This window comes from Epinephelus moara, chromosome 14, assembly GCF_006386435.1.
Source record: "Epinephelus moara isolate mb chromosome 14, YSFRI_EMoa_1.0, whole genome shotgun sequence".
Taxonomy (NCBI): domain Eukaryota; kingdom Metazoa; phylum Chordata; class Actinopteri; order Perciformes; family Serranidae; genus Epinephelus; species Epinephelus moara.
Window position 1 is genome coordinate 4,250,792 of NC_065519.1, and position 20,370 is coordinate 4,271,161.

A 20,370-nucleotide genomic window follows, 5' to 3' on the forward strand; every position below is an offset into this window, starting at 1 on the left:
GATCATGGGGAGTACCACCAGTTGGTCCAGGAGCTTCTCCTCCATCATGGACATTTCCAGGCATATTTTAGGATGACTCAGGGGCAGTTTGACAACCTGCTGTCTATCATCAGGCTGTATAGCTCTGGGTATCCAGCAACCACTACCACCAGTTTCTCCTCCATTGTTTACCAACTGTAAACTTGTTGTCATGACCATCACAGAGGGCCTGCCTCTCAAATAATCCGATTGGCCAATGGGAAAAAGGCGGAGATGACTTTAGGCATTTTTCTGCTCTGAGTTAAAGATTTTTCAACTCAAGGAGTTCAGAACGCTCCGGCGGAAACGCCAGGCACGTTGCAAAAACCGCGAGCAAAAAGTTTCATTCTCATTAAAAACAATTACAAAAAGCCGCCTCCAACTCCTAAAACGCTTTCTGTGCAATCGGGGGCTTATGTAGGCACACAAAAATATCTAAGACATGTTTTTGAAAGTTTGTCTTTACTTGTTTTGTTCTCATGATCAGATCTAATATCAGAATCCTTCCATCACTAACCTGACACGTCCACAGACCTGTGCACAGGAAGTTAAGAGTCCACCAGACAAACACAACCAATCTAACTGATGGGGTATTTTTTTTGATAACGACCTCAGATTCCACGTTAGCTTCTGATTTGTTCAGTTTCGAATTCTGTCGTCCTGCTCTGACCTCTCTGCCTGAATTAAAGATGCGGAGCTGTCGCTGCCTCGTCCCTGGAGCCAGGCAGCGTTCATACTGTCTCTATGCTGCAGAGAGGTCAGAGAACGGTCGCCTGCAGCTGCCGGTCCCTCGTCTGTTGATCCGTGTTTGACAGCAGGACGTTAATCTGTGAAGTGACACCTGTAATGTGGCTGAAATCCTCAGAGGAAGTTCTGCTGGAGGGATTTAAACAGACAGATCCAACTCTGCCTTTGTGCCCTTTAGCAGAGTGCTGCGACACAGAGGTTAACGCCCGTCTGACTTTAAATATTTTAAACTCTTAAGAGGTTTAAGGTTATTTTAGAGGCATTTTGGCTTCATTAAAGAGTGAAGTGAGAGAGCAGGAAAATGAGACGCAGCAGCCACTTAAATTTAGTCTCTCTCAGTCTGGATTTATTCAGACGTATTATTTATTTTATCAGTTTAATACAGCCAGTATTAAACTGAACTCTCAGGTCAGGTCAGGTTCAACAAGTCTGTTCAAACACACAAAAAATGATGAAACTTAATGATTTGATTTTCCTCAGACAGTTTTAAATACTAACTTTGGATTTTAAACTCAAGAAAGAACAGTTTTTCTTTTGTCTTTGGGTTTGTATGAATATGCAGGTCCAGAGGTTTCGATCCAAGGATGCTCAAAGTTAAAACAAAAGAGTTAAATAAATATAACATAAACATTAAACTCGTGAGGCTCGAGCTCACAGTCATCCTTTATGACAGTGTCCTCATAAGTATACTGAAACCAACATGTGTGTTTGCATGTGTGTGTGTTTGTTTGTGTTGTAGATACCAGATGATAATTTCCCAGATGGCCTGAAAATCTCCAAACAGCCTCATTTACACACTGAGCATGGAGCCAAGATGCAACTTCAGATCAGATTATCAGATTAGATTTGATTAGACTTTATTGATCTCTGTGGAGAGATCAGGTCCCTCCAGGATCAGACATAACAAGATACAACCTAAAGTAAAAACAAACATCACAGAAATGTATTTTTATTGATTAAAAAGCAGAAAATATGTTATGTTTTTGTCCTGAAAAGAGAAAGTTAAAGGAAGTATTTGATTTAATGATTTAAATATCGATAATATACACATAAATAATATGTAAAATCCCCAAAGTTTATAGGGTAGTTATTGATATAATATTATTGAAAATACACCTGATTTTACAAAAAAGGGTCTGTTTGGATTTTTATGTCTCTGTGCTGGTGATAGCTGTGGCTGCTGGCATTATGTTACCTGGTTGTTCATCTCATTCTCTGGAACGGGATAAGGGAATTTCTTCAAATTTGGCACAGACGTCCACTTGGACTCAACATTGGCCCGATTAGCTTTTGGTTGTCAAAGGTCAAGGTTGCTGTAACCTTGCATCCACCTTATTCTCATCAACGCGATATCTCAAAAAAGCCTTGAAGGACTTTTGTCAAATTTGGCCAAAGAGCAAGGTCAATGTAACATTGTATTTGTCTCATTCTCATTTACGCGATATCTCAGGAACACCTTAAGGAAATTTCATCAAGTTTGGCACAAACATTAACGTAGTCTCAAAGATGACTTAATTCAGTTTTGGTGGCCAGTGAGCAAGGTCATTGTAACATTGCATCCTTATTCTTATGAACATGATATCTCAAGAAAGCCTAGAGGGAATTTCATCAAGTTTGGCACAAACATTCACTAAGTCTCAAAGATGAACTGATAAGATACTGGTGGCCAAAGAGCAAGGTCATTGTAACGCTGCATTTGTCTTATTCTAGTGAGCATGACATCTCAAGAAAACCTTGAGGGAATTTCTTCATTTGGCACAAATGTCCACTTGGACTCAATGATGACCTGATTAGACTTTGGTGGTCAAAGGTCAAGGTGGCTGTGACCTTACATTGGTTCATTCTCATCAACGCAATATCTCAAGAAAGGTCAAGGGAACATGATATCTCATGAACACCTAGAGGGATTTCCTCAAATTTGGCACAAATGTTTACTTGAACTCAGTGATGACTGATTCGACTTTGGTCCATCTCATTCTCATCCATGCAATATCTCAAGAAAGCCTTGAGGGAATTTCATCAAATTTGGCACAAACATCCAAAATGATTAGACTTTGGTGCCCAAAAAGCAAGGTCAGTGTCACATTGCATCTGTCTTAGTCTCGTGAACATGATAATCTCAAGAAGACCTTCAGGGAATTTCTTCAGATTTGGTACAAATGTCCACCTAGTCTCAAAGATAAACTGATTAGAATTTGGTGATCAATGTCACTGTGACCTCCGGAAACAAGTTTTTGGCCTTAACTCAAGAATTCATACACTATTTTTGACAAATCTTCACACAAATGTCTAACAGGATAAAATGATGACATTTTATATCTAAAAGGTCAAAGGTAAACTTCATAATGTTTTCTGACCATTACTTAACGTCATATCTCAGGAACAGAAGGGGAGACATTTGGTCAGATACTGAATTGGTGACACTCATCTGAAACTGTGCTGATAGTGTAGATCTTGTGTGTGTGAGGCATCCATGTTTTAGAATTTCTAGTCTCTTTGCAGCAGCATTCATATTTGAAGCATTGTCAACTGTCATCACTCCTCAGTGTGTGGGGGCAGATCCACTGAGTATCATGCTCTTGCAGCTCTTTAAAGCTCTATCTGATTAAATGGAAATATTCTGAATGGTGCTTATAGTTGAGCTCTTTATGGAGCCAGTTTCAGGTAACTTAAAGCCTCTAATTCACTGAGCTTCAAGAGACATTTTTTATCCCCTCAGTCTGTCTTATTAGCAAATGTAGAAAACATCCAGGTGACGACTCGCATCACAGATTATATCAGCTGTAGCTAATTAACTTAAAATATTCCATCAGTAACTTGATGAAAAGCCAAAATGAAACTCATCTCGTTAATGTAATTTTTGTAAAGCTCATTTGCACTCCAAACATTGTCTTTTAGAGACACAAACATGGAGCATCACTCTGTGATCACAGTTTGTGTTTTCACAGGTGATCACATCAGTCTCAGGAGTCTCATCCAGATCAATAATTTAATCTGGTCAGCTTCTCAGATGTCAAACACAACCTCCAGTGTTTGGATCCAGTAGCTGGTGAAAATAAAGTGCAGCTGTTGAACAGTTTCTGCAAACAAAGTATATAAATAAATTAATTTTAAATGTTTAGATTTGATAACCAGATTACTTTTATGAAGAAGGTCTGTTGTTTTTAGGATTTGGGGATTTGTCTTTCCTGCTGTATCGTCTCATATTTCCTGTCTCTCCGTCTCCAACAGTCCCCCCCGTCGTGGAGCCGGTGTACACAGAGATCCGTCAGGCTCTCGGCCGGGCGTTCAGCCTCACCTGCCGCCTGCTGCGAGCTCACCCGGCGCGCCTCCTGCGGTACGAGTGGAAGCTCGGCTCCCGCCTCCTCACGGTCGGACAGTTCAGCGACCAGCGTGATGACACCAGCTACCTGGTTAGAGCTTTGAACAGGGAGGGCTACGGCGAGTACACCTGTGACATCACCAACGAGGCCGGGGCGGGGCGCTGCACCTTCCTGGTTACAGGTGAGTCTTGACTGGTGCATGATGGGACACTGTTTAAGACCGGAGGGTGTGAACAGGTCAGCGGGTCTCCCAGTGAACCCAGTGTAGCTGTTGATGAGGTTTATAGTCTCCCAGTGAACTCAGTATAACTGATGATGAGGTTTCCTCCTCCAGTCTCCCAGTATGAGTCTCCCAGTGAACCCAGTGTATCTGTTGGTGAGGTTTATTCCTCCAGTCTCCCAGTATCAGTCTCCCAGTGAACCCAGTACAGCTGCTGATGAGCTGTGTTAACAGGCCTGAGGTCTGCTGGGACTCTGAGCTGCGTTCAGACGAGAACATGATGATTAATTAGTGTTTATCTTCATCTTTAAATCCTGCGTGCTGGCAGACTGAAGCAGAGCCTCCTCAGGGGAGTTCTTGTGTTTTTTCTAATGTGTCATAAATAATAATGTGCAGAGCTTCAGGAAACCTTCACATCCTCTCAAACATCTGAAGTGACAACAAACACGTTAGTGTCTGCGGGAAGATGAAAAAAACTTCCTGCCTTTAGTACCTGACTTCCTCTGAGCACTTCAGGTCTGCGAGGCTAAAACACAACAGACGTCTGTGTGTTGGAACTTTTTATTTATCTGTTCTCTTCGCACCTCTGACACCTCTCTGCATTATTCAAAGGACCTTACCGAGATGTTTCTTCACGTTTCATTTCATAAACTGTGAATCCTCAAACATTTCTTCACATCCTCAGTTTTTACATTGCTTTATTTCCTTTAGTCAACATTTAGCACCAAACAGTGCGACGACTCTACTGAAATGTAAGGAATGCTTCCTCTTCTTCTTCTTCCTCCACACGAATCACATTTTTGAGATGCTAAAGATGCTTGTGAGATTCTTTATCATGACTAACAGCATTGTGAACAGGCCTACAGAGGCGGGACTTCTGCTGGAGACAATGCAGAAACTCATTGTCCAATCAGTATCATGTTTTCTGGGCCCAAAAATATAACCATACTGGTCAGCTGAGATTCATAACATAATTGGAATGGATTTATGTTGGGTTCACAGTACAAGATATCAGCCCGATTTTAGCCCCACGCAGCGTCGTACAGTGTAAGCTCGGATCATGAACGACAAAGAGCGTCGTACGTGATAATCCATTGTTTCATCTTGTGTTGTGTGTCATAGTTAATGACAACCAATGCCACGTTTGGGACACCTCATGACATTCCAACAAAAAGTCTAGCATGTTTGATTTTCTTTTTGTCGTTCATTACTGCTCCCATCACTTTGACCAATAGTAACATAGAGCGAGACAGACTACATTATAAACGGGCCGTTATTTATTATTCCCTCTGTATTTTTATATTTTTACTTTTGATCTGCTCCCGTTTGTCTGTCGCCGGCCGGGAGGTTGGGTAACTGTCCGAGAGAAGCTTGGTACTAAGCTGAAGACAGCGGTTCACCAGCAGCCTGTTCACATTTCTAACTGTTTCTCCCCACTCAGCGACACACCCGCTGAGGAGAAAACTCTGGTCATTGGCAGCTCTATTCTGAGACATGTGAAGTTAGCAACACCAGCGGCCATATTCAAACGTATCCCTGGGGCCAGAGCGGGCGACATTGAGTCAAATCTAAAACTGCTTACTAAGGCTAAACGTAGATTCAGTAAGATTGTTATTCACGTTGTCGGTAATGACACCCGGTTACACCAATCGGAGGTTACTAAAATTAATGTCGCGTTGGTGTGTTCATTTGCAAAAACTATGTTGACTCCATAGTTTTCTCTGTACCCCTCCCAAATCTGACCACTGATGAGATGTTTTGCCGCATGTCATCATTTAATCGCTGGCTGTCCAGGTGGTGTCCAGCAAATGATGTGGGCCTCGTAAATAATTGGCAAACTTTCTGGGGAAAACCTGGTCTGATTAGGAGAGACGGCATTCATCCCACTTTGGATGGAGCTGCTCTCATATCTAGGAACCTGTCCAAGTTCATCAGTAATTCAAAACCCTGACAACCCAGAGTTGAGACCAGAAATCAGAGTCACAGTCTTACACGCTTCTCTGAGCTTCTAGTGTAGTTACTCACCCATAGAGTTATACAAAGGTGTTTGTCCCCTGAACAGACACAGTGGCTGAAATAATAGTAATAATAATAAAAAAAGGACAAGAATAACCCGATGACATCACACACATCATGAAAGACGACCGGGGATGATTGGTGTGGACCATCATGTAGTCTGTCATGTCTGTTGGCCAAGTCGAGGCACGATTTTATGACTCAACAATCGCCTAATGTGACATAGTGACTGTCGGCACAGACAAAATGTACTGTAGTGTGAACCCGGCATAAGTCTACTCATTTGCTACATTATACTTCAGAAAAATATCTGAAACTGTCCCACACAAAGAGAAATATAATTAAAGGTACTTTTGGCAAGTAGCAGGAAAGACATAACTCGCAAATGGTTGCAAGTTGATCCTGCAACATTGCCCCGATGGCAGGGGGTTATAAACGAAATATACAAGTTAAATATCCCTTCTCTAGGTGGTCTGTTCACTATCTTTCATGGTGCAGGCTGCAGTTCGGCTTCTAGTGTGGGGGGGCAGCGAGTCTGTACAAGAGCTGTTGTCAGGAGCAGTCGAGTATATGAGTTTGTTGTATGAGCTATGGTAAACCTCGAGGGGAAAACATTTATTATTATTCACCTCATGCACTACTTAGAGCTGAATTTTGTCACACAGTACTGAATTTTGATACTGTCACTGCGAGAGACCAAAAAAATGTTCAGAAAAAACCCTTTGAGGGCTCTGTAGTTTAGACCCATTGCATGGAGGAAGTACATTTTATCATTTAGTCTGATAAAGCAGGACAGTTCAGAGAAGGAGGACTGACATTTTAGCAGCTGCAGTGAAAACGGAGCGCTGGTGTTGCATCGATACCCTGAGTTTGGTTACCAGAATCATATCAAGGTAGAAGATAAAAGGCTGGTTTGATCTCAAATATAAATGTTGAGTCGTTAGTGAATCTTCAGACTGAGAGTGCTCTGTGAACACCAGACGTCACACAGGAAGTGCCGGCTGAGTCCACGCATATCTCCGTGCTCTCCTGATGAAAGCTCCCCTGCAGAGACGCCCTGTCAGCGCTGCGAGACTCTTCCTGTAAACTCGACGCCGGCGTTAAGCCTCTTATCACGTCGAGCGGCGAGCAGCAGCGCGTTCTGCAGGCAGCAGCAGAAAGCAGTTAAAGAGGGGAAGTTGTAAGCTCAGGATGGAGAGCTGATGGAAAATGACGGCGATTATGTCGGGCTTGTCGTTGCTGAGGTGAAGTTTTTGTTGTTAATCAGGTGTGAACACGCCGGTGGCATTTTAAACCTGGCTCATCCTGCAGCAGCCAATGAGATGACAGCAGAGCTTAAGAATAAAACTGACACAACAGAAGTGAAACTCTGACATCAGACTGTGAAACAACCTGACGACCCTTCCTCACACCTTCACAGAAACACAAAGACTAAAGTTCAATGTTGGGATTTTCCCTTTGTCTCTGAGAGTCGAAGCAGCAGAAAAGATTCACCTTCATGTTTTCATTATTCATGTTTCCATCAGTCTGACTTTAGATCATAGCTGATATTCAGACTGAATGGACCTCTCTGTTATTCACCTTGACATTTCCTTTGCCTAATGTGCCTCCACAGCATCAACATCCTCATTTTCTGTGTCTCTTTTCTTGAAGGAAATTCTCAAACTCACTAAAATACCTGTTCAACAGTAAGGCTGTGTTCTCCCTCAAGCTAACTCTGATGCATTTGTTTGTTTGGGTCAGTTAATTGAGGGTTGTATGAAGGCTGTCCACAGAACAGTGGTGTGGACCAGAGAAACCTGATACTGCCTAAAAAGAGATGTTTGGTTTGGTCCAATATTCTCTGGTTATAAAGCTCAGTGTGGTCTAATATTTGGTCCAATATGCTCTGGTGTTTTAGCTCAGTTTGGTCCAATATTTGGTCCAATATTCTCTGGTGTTTTAGCTCAGTTTGGTCTAATATTTGGTCCAATATTCTCTGGTGTTTTAGCTCAGTTTGGTCCAATATTTGGTCCAATATTCTCTGGTGTTTTAGCTCAGTTTGGTCCAATATTTGGTCCAATATTCTCTGGTGTTTTAGCTCAGTTTGGTCCAATATTTGGTCCAATATTCTCTGGTGTTTTAGCTCAGTTTGGTCCAATATTTGGTCCAATATTCTCTGGTGTTTTAGCTCAGTTTGGTCCAATATTTGGTCCAATATTCTCTGGTGTTTTAGCTCAGTTTGGTCCAATATTTGGTCCAATATTCTCTGGTGTTTTAGCTCAGTTTGGTCTAATATTTGGTCCAATATTCTCTGGTGTTTTAGCTCAGTTTGGTCCAATATTTGGTCCAATATTCTCTGGTGTTTTAGCTCAGTTTGGTCCAATATTTGGTCCAATATTCTCTGGTGTTTTAGCTCAGTTTGGTCCAATATTTGGTCCAATATTCTCTGGTGTTTTAGCTCAGTTTGGTCCAATATTTGGTCCAATATTCTCTGGTGTTTTAGCTCAGTTTGGTCCAATATTTGGTCCAATATTCTCTGGTGTTTTAGCTCAGTTTGGTCCAATATTTGGTCCAATATTCTCTGGTGTTTTAGCTCAGTTTGGTCCAATATTTGGTCCAATATTCTCTGGTGTTTTAGCTCAGTTTGGTCCAATATTTGGTCCAATATTCTCTGGTGTTTTAGCTCAGTTTGGTCCAATATTTGGTCCAATATTCTCTGGTGTTTTAGCTCAGTTTGGTCCAATATTTGGTCCAATATTCTCTGGTGTTTTAGCTCAGTTTGGTCCAATATTTGGTCCAATATTCTCTGGTGTTTTAGCTCAGTTTGGTCCAATATTTGGTCCAATATTCTCTGGTGTTTTAGCTCAGTTTGGTCCAATATTTGGTCCAATATTCTCTGGTGTTTTAGCTCAGTTTGGTCCAATATTTGGTCCAATATTCTCTGGTGTTTTAGCTCAGTTTGGTCCAATATTTGGTCCAATATTCTCTGGTGTTTTAGCTCAGTTTGGTCCAATATTTGGTCCAATATTCTCTGGTGTTTTAGCTCAGTTTGGTCCAATATTTGGTCCAATATTCTCTGGTGTTTTAGCTCAGTTTGGTCCAGTATTTGGTCCAATATTCTCTGGTGTTTTAGCTCAGTTTGGCCCAATATTATTCTCTAGTGTTTTAGTCCTTGTTTGGTCCAATATTTGTTCCATTATTTTCTAGTGTTGTGGTTCTTGTTTGGGCCAATATTCTGTTGTGTTTTAGCTCATTTTTTATTGAGCTCTCAGCTGTCATGGCGTCTGAGTAAAGTCCGTTCCACGGTCTGTAGAAAACATGAGTGAGTGGACCTTGAGTTAGGATTATTTTTTCAAACCACTGAAATTAAATTTTAGGAGAAAAAAGTAGTCTGAGTCACCATGCTGTGTCAGCCAATCAGGACTCAGCTTTCTCTTATCAGGTCGTTCATGTTGGAAGTTTCGTCCAGTCAGGTGAGTTCTTCTTCTTCAGTGGTTTAATCCTCCAGCCTGCACATCAGCAGGAACACACACACAAAACACACTGATGCTGACTGTGTGTGTGTATGAGCTGACATACAAACATGCTACTACACAGATGTGCTCTTGACACACACACACACACACACACACACACACTGTTTACTGTCATATTAACTTGAGCTTTATAATCCTGCTGCCTGTGAGATTAACACCCTGACTCTTCCTCTGTCTTTTTGCTCTTTCATCATTTCTCCGTCTTCTCTCTCTCAGTGGACCAAACAAACATGGACACTGTGACTTACTTGAATCTTTACTTCGCCACCATAGCGTCTACGTTCATCACAAACTGATCCAAAATCTGTACCGATTTAAACGATTTCAAATCTTAAGTGGACACTTAACAGTATATGAAGCTCTGTGATTGGACTTTAGTTGGTGAAATGCATTTTTGGAGTCGTAGTTGACTTCTCTCCTTCTCTGACTCCTCTGTCTCCTCAGGGAAGGCCTATGCTCCGGAGTTTTATTACGACACCTACAGCGCTCTGTGGCAGAACAGACCTCGAGTCTATGGCTTCAAGCTGCAGTGGACACAGATGGAGCCCAACGCCGTGGACCGAATCCTGGCCTACAGACTCGGTATCAGACAGGTCAGTACACAGTGTCATCAACAAACCTCACGCTCCGAAATCTAATTGATCCCATTACATAAAACATGTTCAAGAAGACTGTTAAGGGTTGAAAAGTCGGGGTGTCGGTGGCTTAGTGGCAGAGCAGGCGCCCCATGTACAAGGCTGTTGCCGCAGCGGCCCAGGTTCGACTCCAGCCTGTGGCCCTTTGCTGCATGTCACTCCCCCTCTCCCCCCCTTCACACTTGTCTGCTCTATCAATTAAAGGCTAAAAAATGCCCACAAAAAATCTTTAAAAAAAAAGGGTTGAAAAGTCATGATAGTAGGAGAAACAAACACACACTCAAGTGAAAATCTTAAAGTAAAAAATGATGATTAATAAAATTATACAAAAATAAAATACATATAAAATAAAAATCTAATAGTCAACCAAAAAATGAACCTAGAGTTTTAGACCCTTTGGGGACCCAGTAAAGTTAAAACCCTGTGAGGACCTTGCAGAGTCATCGATCTTGTGAGGACCTAGTAGAGTTTTAGGGGCTTTAGCCTGTTCCTTTTTCAGTTAATGACTGTGAGAAAATTTGTGTGAAATAATCTGTTTCTTGAGATGTATGTAACCGGAATAAAAATCATCAATTTATTCACTCATTCAATATAAACACTGGATAATGACATTTAAAAACTATACACATTTATACAGAAAATGTCCAACAAGTCAGCAATCAGGTCACACTCCTGGTAAATATCGGGGAAAAATCATAATAATTATAAATTTAATAATTATTATATAATTAATTATAATAAATATGATAAAAAATATATATATATTTTTTTCCCATTTTTGGTCAGCCCATGTACACATACAGCTCCAAATAGGAGGCAAGCAATCACAGTACAATGACCAGAGAGCCATGATCAACACTATGGCAGAAATTACATAAGAGGATTGTTTTTGAGAAAAAGTATGAATATACTGTACATAAATAAAGAAAAAAAATCTGAATATAGAAAAAACATTAAACCTCACAATATAGAACAATAAACATCATGCTGACAAAGTGCACAGACCATCAGGGCTCTAGTACCTCGGCGTCCCTATCGACCAGATAATGTCCTAAAATATCAGACTATTCCTGTGATGGCCCTTTTATGGTTCAGATTCTGACTTTGATACACAATGATTAATTTTGTTTTAATCTCATCTAAGCTATCAGATAAGAAAACAACGATATATTTGATTCCTTCATGATTCAAACATGACGACAAAAATCTGAATCACATTTTAATATCAACAATTCGAAGCAGAAAGTATGTTGGTTTTAATTTACTGATTAGATATAGAAACCAGACTGTTTTTATGACCCGGGTAATAAGATTTTATTAATCTGATAACTTTCCGTGTTCATGTATATGAACTGTTATGAGTGGTTTGATGTCTGAAGTCATAAATGTGACAAAACATGAGAATGAAGTCTTTGTTTTGTTTTGATGTCGTTGGTTACAGCCGATAAAACCTGATGAGGCAGTAAAACTGGTCCACAGGGTTTATGAGCCAGTAAAAATATTGAGATTAAACTCATCAGAGGACTGTGTGTGTGTGTGTGTGTGTGTGTGTTAATATGCAGTAAAAATGAGTCATTGTTTAATGAAAAATGATCATATCTGATAGACAAACACATAAACAGCCCTTATCATTAAAAATCTGTGTCAGTCTGATATGAATTCTTTAATATGAAAACAGACTGTTGCTGCTCTCAGGTCAGTTGTTAAAGAAACTTCAGGTATTTGAACCAACAACCTTCCACCAACAAACAGCTGCTTCTAGAACCTAAATATGACGTTGTCAGCCCACACATTCACAAACATCCACCTGTCAGGGTCCATAAACTTAATGCTAACACTGCTTCCATTATGTATTATTAGCATTTCGCTAACAGGAGGAAACTGTCACAGTGGATAAAGAAAACTCACCGATAATGAAATATATCCACACATGTTCAAGCTACAATCTCCGTTTTATTAAAGAATTTTCTAGGTAAATTAACTTTGAAAAATACTCCTGAACTCAGGACACACCTTGACTAACTTATAACTATAACCACTTACTTCAAACTTCATTTTCAATAAAAGATATTACAGAATGCAAACAGATATATAGTATATAAACGTTCTCCGAAATGTAATTCAACTAATTACATAAAACATGTTCAAGAAGATGTTAACTGTTGAAAAGACATGATAGTAGCAGACACAAACAGAATCTAGTAGAGTTTAAGACCTTGTGAGGACCTCATACAGTTTTAGACCTTGTGAGGATCTCGTAGGCTTTCAGTCCTTGTGAGGACGCAGTAGACTTTAAGACCTTGTGAGGACCTCATAGAGATTTGGACCTTGTGGAGATCTTGTAGAGTTTTAGATCTTCTGAGGACCTAGTGGAGTTTTAGAACTTGTGAGGATGTAGTAAAGTTTTAAACCTTGTGAGGGCCTAGTAGAGATTTTGACCTTTTCAAGGACCTAGTAGACATACAGACCTTATGAGGGCCTATTGGAGTTTTAGACCTTTTAAAGACCTAGACTTTAAGACCTTGTGAGGATAGTAGACATTTTAGACCTTGTGAAGACATAGTAGAGTTTTAAGCCATATGACAACCCAGTAAGGTTTTAGACCTTGTGAGGACCGGTAGAGATTTCAAACTTGTGAGGACCTAGTTGAGTTCTAGATCTTGTGAAGACGCAGTAGAGTTTTAGACCTTTTGTAGACCTAGTAGACCTTTAGATGTTGTGAAGACGTAGTAGTTTTAAGCCTTGTGACGACCCAATAAAGTTTTAGACCTTGTGAGGACCTAATAAAGTTTTAGACCTTGTGAGGACCTAATAGAGTTTTAGACCTTGTGAGGACTTGTTTTGTTCCTCACTTCTTCAAAGGGCTGTTTTAAGGTTCAGACTTGGTTTCAGGGTTAAAGTTTGGTTACTAAAAGTTAATCTGCCCCTTCCAACGAATCAGAATCCAGAATGTTCTGCTGCCATGGTCTAATACTGCTGTATTATTGAAATCAGCCCACTATAGTTTAAAACAGATCTTTTGACTGCAGCTTTGTTGGAAAATCAAACTTGCAACCATTCTAACATCAGGCAGCCATATGAGTGTCCAGCATTATTGAATCAGGTAATTAACAGAGCGTTGTGACCTCAAACTACACGTCAGACGACAACTGATCCGGCACAAATTAGGCCTGTTTCTAAAATGAAGAAGGGAGCAACCAATTCAGATTTTAAATCCAGCTGACTCCATACAGTGCCTGTTATATCTTATTCTTGTTAAATGTTTAGATGTCGTCGATCAGCATCTGGAGAAAATGAAAAATTTTAGGTTTTTATAAAGTCTGATGAAAAAAACTCTTTGACTAACTATAGAATAGAAATATAATGTTTCACATAGTGCTGGACATGATGCTGAGAGTGTACCTGAGGCTCCTGCAGCATCAGCATCGGCTCGGCTTCAGAGAATGAGGAAGGGGGGGGGGGGGCTTGTTGCCATGGCAACCCGCCTGTCTTTTCATTCATACAGAGCAATGTGCTGCAGAGGGAGAAGGAGCAGAGAGGAAGTGCTGATGGGACAGAAAATGATAAGATGGAGAAGAAGAACAAGAGAGAAGGAGGGAGAGAGAGTAGAGAGAGGATGATGATGATGATGATGATGCAGAGAGACCGCAGGAAAAATAAGGAAGACAACAAGTTTACAGGAGAAGTGAGACAGAGGTGAGATGGCAGTCAGGAGAGGAGGAGGATGAAGTATTTATTGGAGTATAAAATAACAGAATCTAGTTGATGAATAAAATATCACCCTCAGGTCTGTATTTTGATGAAGAAAGAAAACTCTGGTCCGTCTCTGCTGAACTTATGTGGATGTAAGGGCTGTTACGAGAATGAGACCTTCAGACAGAACCAGTGTTCATCAAGAATATCTCAAGAAACTGAGACACCGTCAAGGTCCTCTGATCGCTCTGTCTGGACCTTCGCTCTCGTCGAAGAGTGCAGGAAGGTCACAACAACTCTTTTGAGTTATTCAACAGATGGTTTAACAGTGATTCAGCAATGAAACAAATACATGAGAGCAGCCATTAACACAGTAAAAGAGATGAAGAAATGTGAGTTTATGGGAGAAGAAACAGTGGCGGTGTTTTGTCCATGTATAATAACACTGTACTCAACAAGATAAAGGGAGGGTTCACAGTTTTTCAAGTCTGTCTAAAACAGTAGTCAGTCATATGAATTAAAATGGTTTTTGCTTACTGCAGTAATTCCTCCTGCTCATACTGGACATTAAAACATCCCTTCATAGAGCCTTTCAATGTAAGTGACCGAGAGCAGATATACAGTCCTCGCTCTGGGTTAAAATATTTGAACAATAGGTTTAAGTCAATCAAACCATGTGTTCATTTTCCTAAGTTAGTTTTAGTACGAGTTCCCCTTTACATATAAACATGGTGTGTATATTAACCTTTCGAGATGAGTGCATTTGTTTGCATATTATTTAAATAAAGGGAATCATTTCCCCCTCCATGCACATTCATTTTCATTATTTGTTTGATTTCAATCAGATAAACAAAATTCAAAATTTCACATTGCATACACAACTTATCAGTCCATGAATATCAGTGTGTCAGTGGAATTAACTTTAAGGGACAGTTTGGATGTTTTGAAGAGGGGTCATATGAGGTACTTATCCATAGTCAGTGTTTTACCGACAGTAGATTGCATTCAGGATACCTCCAGTTTGGAGAAGCAGACTGGAGTACTGACATGGGAGCTAAGCAACGCTCTGCTGTGGACGGGGCAGCAGCAAAACAGATTTTCTGGGTTCCCACAAAAGTTTAAACAGTCTTAAAAGGCATTGAATTCATTAATTTAAAAAAGGGCGTTACTGGTATTAAAATGTCGTAAATCAATCTTTGAAAAGTCTTAAAACCAAAGTCCTAAGTCAGTGAAAGTAGAATTTTATGAATTGTTTTTTTCTGGCATTGCTCTGTAAAATCTCACAATAATTGTAACATTTTTAAAAAATAATTTCCAGTATGCCCTTTTGCATTAATGTCACACAGATTGAGATACTGTAACAAACAACTCATTTTGTTTCCGGCCGTGATGCTAGAGCAGAGGATACACTGCCTGTTTGCTAGCTGTCATTGTACCCTGGACAACATGGCTTCCCCATTCAAATCCAATTAAAATTGGCTATTTAAGATTTCGCAGCATGGCTGAAACTGGTATAAGGGAATACATATAAGCTTGTTGTACTTTTAGATTTAAGGTCGTGGAACCCTACATGTGGAGTGAGAAACATAAAATTTCCAAGTAAACTCGCCAACAAACGCCACATACTTCTCAGTGCTGTTCTAACCTTGTTCAACCATTCAACAAGAAAATCATGATTGTGTTACAATAAACATTTGGGCAAAAATGTTCAAAAGTTAATACTTGGTGTAGACTTAAGGTTAGGATCAGGTCATGGTTATAGGTTAGTCTTTATTATGAATGAACATGATTTAATGCTGCGTCCTTATAAGTGACCTAAACGAGTGTTTTGTGTCTGTGTGTGTCAGATGGGTCAGTCTCGCTGGTGGGAGCAGGAGATTCCCATGGAGGGAAACATCCAGAAGGGGGAGCTGTTGACCTACAACCTAACCGAACTCATCAAACCTGAGTCCTACCTGGTCCGCCTCACCCCCATCACCCGCTACGGAGAGGGCGACGCAACTGAACGCATCATCACGTACAGCGGTATGTTGTCTTATCTCGTACTCATGAGTGTAGACAATAAATTAAAATCAAATTCAAACTGGTGGTTAAATAATGACTGAACATTTAAGGTGGGGAGTTGTACTATAATGCCTGATATATTCAGTTTAATGTCCATCAGTACAACAGACAGAGTCATGTCTGAAGCGGGATTTATACTTCTGCATCGAATAGACACAGAGTCTACGCCGTGACCTATGCTGTAACCTGACGTGCACCTCCCCAGAAATGTAACTACGTGTCGTAGCGAAGCAGACCTCCTGTTTATTTTTGTAAACTGACAACCATTTTCCTCAGTGGAAACAAAGCAGTCATTTGATTTAATGCCACAGATAAGAAACAATAAATTGAGAAGACAATAAAGCCTCCACAAAAAAGTATTTTAAGTCTTTAAGTCTTTAAGCAGAGGAAATGTCTACTAGTCGCTAGGCTAATTTATAAAATCTAAAATGCCATACATTTGTGCTAATAACATTACCATGTTGTGCTTGTCTGGAAAATGTGTTTAGTATAAGACAGTTGTTTTGTCAGTGAACCTTGTGAGTTGTAATGGAGACGAATTTTGTAACGTTACCTTTGTTAAATGCTACTGTTGTTCCTGGCTTCATATGAGTAGAGGAAATCTCCGCCGCTAGCCACTAGGCTAATTCATACAGTGTAAAATGCCATAGGCTTGTGCTAATAGCATTAGCATGTTGTATATGTGGGGAAAATGTGTCCAGGGAGTTATAGTGAAGTCGATTTGTGTACTTGTGTTTGAAATTGTCTCTATTAAGTCATGTTTAATGTGTGTTTAATGTGTGTTTTGAACCAACTTAACTTTACAGCACCTCACAGAAACCTCTGCCTTAGACTAGTGTATAAGTATAAAGTCTAAATGCAGAGAGCAACACAGCGACTGTGTTCACATCATAGACTGTAAAAATAATGGACATAGGCACTGCTGCCAGCTGACACTGGGCAGGGTTCACCCTGGACAGGTCACCAGACTATCACAGGGCTGACACATAGAGACAGACAAACATTCACACTCACATTCACACCTACGGACAATTTAGAGTCACCAATTAACCTGCATGTCTTTGGACTGTGGGAGGAAGCTGGAGCACCTGGAGGAAACCCACAATGACACGGGGAGAACATGCAAACTCTGCACAGAAGGGCTCCCCCATCCTGGATTCGAATCCCCCACCCGAACCAGGAACCCTCTTGCTGTGAGGCGACAATGCTAACCACTGCACCACCGTGCTGCCAAATAAAAAAAAACTTAGAACATGACCAGATACAAAACTGGAGAAATTAGGAATAAATTTCTCTCTGACAAAATAAAAAAATAATCTTTTGAATAAAGTCAGTAAATATTTACAGTATATTATCTAATGATTTCTATTTGTTATGTCCCAGAGTGATTGAGACCTAAATATGAGATTTTACAGTTGTTTTATATCCTAAACATGTTTGTTTATTTCATGCAGTGCTGTTGTGAGGTTTCTGTCTGTTGCCACGCTGCTTCTCTATTTATATGAAAAAACAATAAAACAAAAACGCTGGAAAAACAAGAGAACAAAAGAAATGTTGAGCTGTCACAGAGAAATCCTGACGGGAATCTAAAAAAAAAAAAAACAACACAAAACTGCAGAGAAATGTCAAAATAGGAAAAACACAAAACCACCAGAAGAGAAGAGAAAGAGGACAAACTCACAGCGGGAGGCGGCGACACACAAACACACAACACAAACCAGGAGAGACGATCTGAACATGAACTCGTCTGCTCTGTGATGTTGAGTTTTGACAGACTGTCAGTAAACGCCTCGCCTCCTCCTGATCCTCACATTAACTCCTCGCAGCAAACGCAGCCAGGGTTCAAACAGAAAGTTCAGACGTCTCATCAGCTGATGTTGTGAAGGTAAACACCTCCACCTGTCAGTGCTTGGCTCGGTCACATGACCCTCTGCGGGTCATCACCTGACATCTGTCAGACATCAGTGCAGCTGTTTGTTCTCCAGTCAGAATAAATCAACACATTTATCATCATACTGTACGTGTCCTGCTGCCTTCAGGCGCCTGCAGGGATTTAATGGACAGAAGAAGAAGCTTTATAGACGATTGTACCTGACATACACAGGTACAGCTGAAAGGTTTAGGCGATTAATCAATTAGTCGATTGACAGATAATGAAGGTGAAATTATTTTGTTGGTATGAAGTAATTTTACATATTAAAAACATTTCATGGTTCCAACTGTACAAACCTTTCCTTCAAATAATGCCAGTTAGGGACGTCAGATTTGGTTAATTCTGCTGTTGGTAGCCTGACGTTCATTATCTGGTAACTAACCGGTCAGCTTTTAAAGAAAAAAAAACAAAAACATAAAATGACGTGAAACTTTTCGACTTTTAGTCCGGCACTTATTGACTTAGTGAACGCCGCATTTCAAAGCGCTGTCCATTTAGAGTTGGCAAAATTTTCAATGTTTTGTGATGTTAACACATGGAAACATAGTGCCTACAGCACTCCAGTCACCCCTGGTTAGCTAATGTTAGCCTAATGTTAGAAACACAAAAACGCAAATGGCCCTGCATGAATTAGTGTTCAGTTTGTCCGTTCTGGGCAACTGTAGAAACATGGTGGTGCAACCTGGCAGACTCTGTAGATGAGGACCTGCACCATGTGTAGATATAAACATCTCATTCTAAGGTAACGAGAAAACGCTTCTTATTTTCTGCTGATTATACGTGAAAGAAAACATTCTTATTATATTCGATTTTTGCCAGTACATTCCAAGTTAATGGTTAAAAGTGAGCTCCACCTCAACAACTACAACAGTTAAATCCTGCTCATCATATATATAGACAGATCATATATAATAGTATAACAGTCACTTTCACTGCAGGACTTTTACTTGTTTCAGACTCTTGTTTTAATATTTTTTACTGCAGTAAAGGATCTGAATACGTCCTCCACTGCCGCTGTTCAGTGTGCTCTTGTTGATAGAATCACTGAAATAGCACTCGTGTTCTGTTTGTGTCACCTCATCTGAATGAATGTCCCACCTGTTCACACTGCTCCTCTCACCTGGACACCAAAACACCACACAGACGGGCAAAGAGCATTTCAAAGGACGGCCATTGAATTCATTCTTACCTGTAACGATTTATATTTATATTTATATTTATATTTATATTTATATAAATCTGATATTTATGTGTTCTGGCTCCTGCTGGAGAGTTCGTCTGATAACCGGAGCTGTTGGTGTGTGTGTGTGTGTGTGTGTGTGTGTGTGTGTGTGTGTGTGTGTGTGTGTGTGTGTGTGGCTTCCTGTCTTCACACTGTCCCAGATCTGTAGCACTAACTCAAAACTAGCGCTGTTAACACGTTGTGACATCACACACCACACCTCCTCTGCTCTGGAGTGAGGCCGAGCCTGCAGGACACACACACACACACACACACACACACACACACACACGTTTAAGGAACATTTTACAAATCCTTTATCAGTGTTTAAATTGATTTCCCTCCTACAGGCGGCCGTTAGTTTTTAACCTGCAGAGAGAAAATAAAAATCAGAGTTGAGTCAACTTTGTGTTTTAGTTAAAGATACATCATCGTGTGTGTGTGTGTGTGTGTGTGTGTGTGTGTGTATGTAAATGCTGCAGGCTGTTGTCTTCACACACAGCTGTAAAAGGTCATGTAGTCAGTAAATTAACATATTCTGAGGCTGTGAACTCGTTTCTCTGCAGCACAGTGAATCAAACACGAGGTTAATGTCATCGTACCACTGATGGTGTGTTTATATTCTGTCAGATTTGAGTCAGAGAGAGAGAGAGTCTCCGATTCTGTTGTGTTAAAGGATTATCTTGGTTTATTGCAACTTGGATCTTATTTTGTAGTAAACAGGAAGCAGACGTTTTCATTCATTTTACTGTGGCGTCTAGACTTACAGTAAACGGGTGTGTCATGATAAACAAAGTGAAGATATGGTAACTGGAAACAGGCCTGATCTGTAAAGTGACATTTCAGATTGATGCAGCAGACATGAAGGAGAGGAAGACGATGATGACGATGTGTGTTTGTGTGTTACATTTGTTTTATTTTCCTATTTTCCAACTAAAACATAATCACTTGTTTTACATCTATAGGCACAGAGAATCAGTG

The 20,370-nt window shown here is 40.3% G+C and overlaps 1 protein-coding gene across 1 annotated transcript in view; it reads left to right on the forward strand.

The window, feature by feature from the left end:
- mdga2a (MAM domain containing glycosylphosphatidylinositol anchor 2a) overlaps window positions 1–20,370 on the forward strand; it is a 142,099-nt gene that overhangs the window by 108,648 nt on the left and 13,081 nt on the right. The window contains exons 9-11 of the mRNA XM_050062290.1: window positions 3,997–4,269; window positions 10,287–10,435; window positions 16,018–16,195. Of these exons, the coding sequence (XP_049918247.1) occupies window positions 3,997–4,269; window positions 10,287–10,435; window positions 16,018–16,195 (600 nt within the window). The remainder of the gene's footprint in view (window positions 1–3,996; window positions 4,270–10,286; window positions 10,436–16,017; window positions 16,196–20,370) is intronic.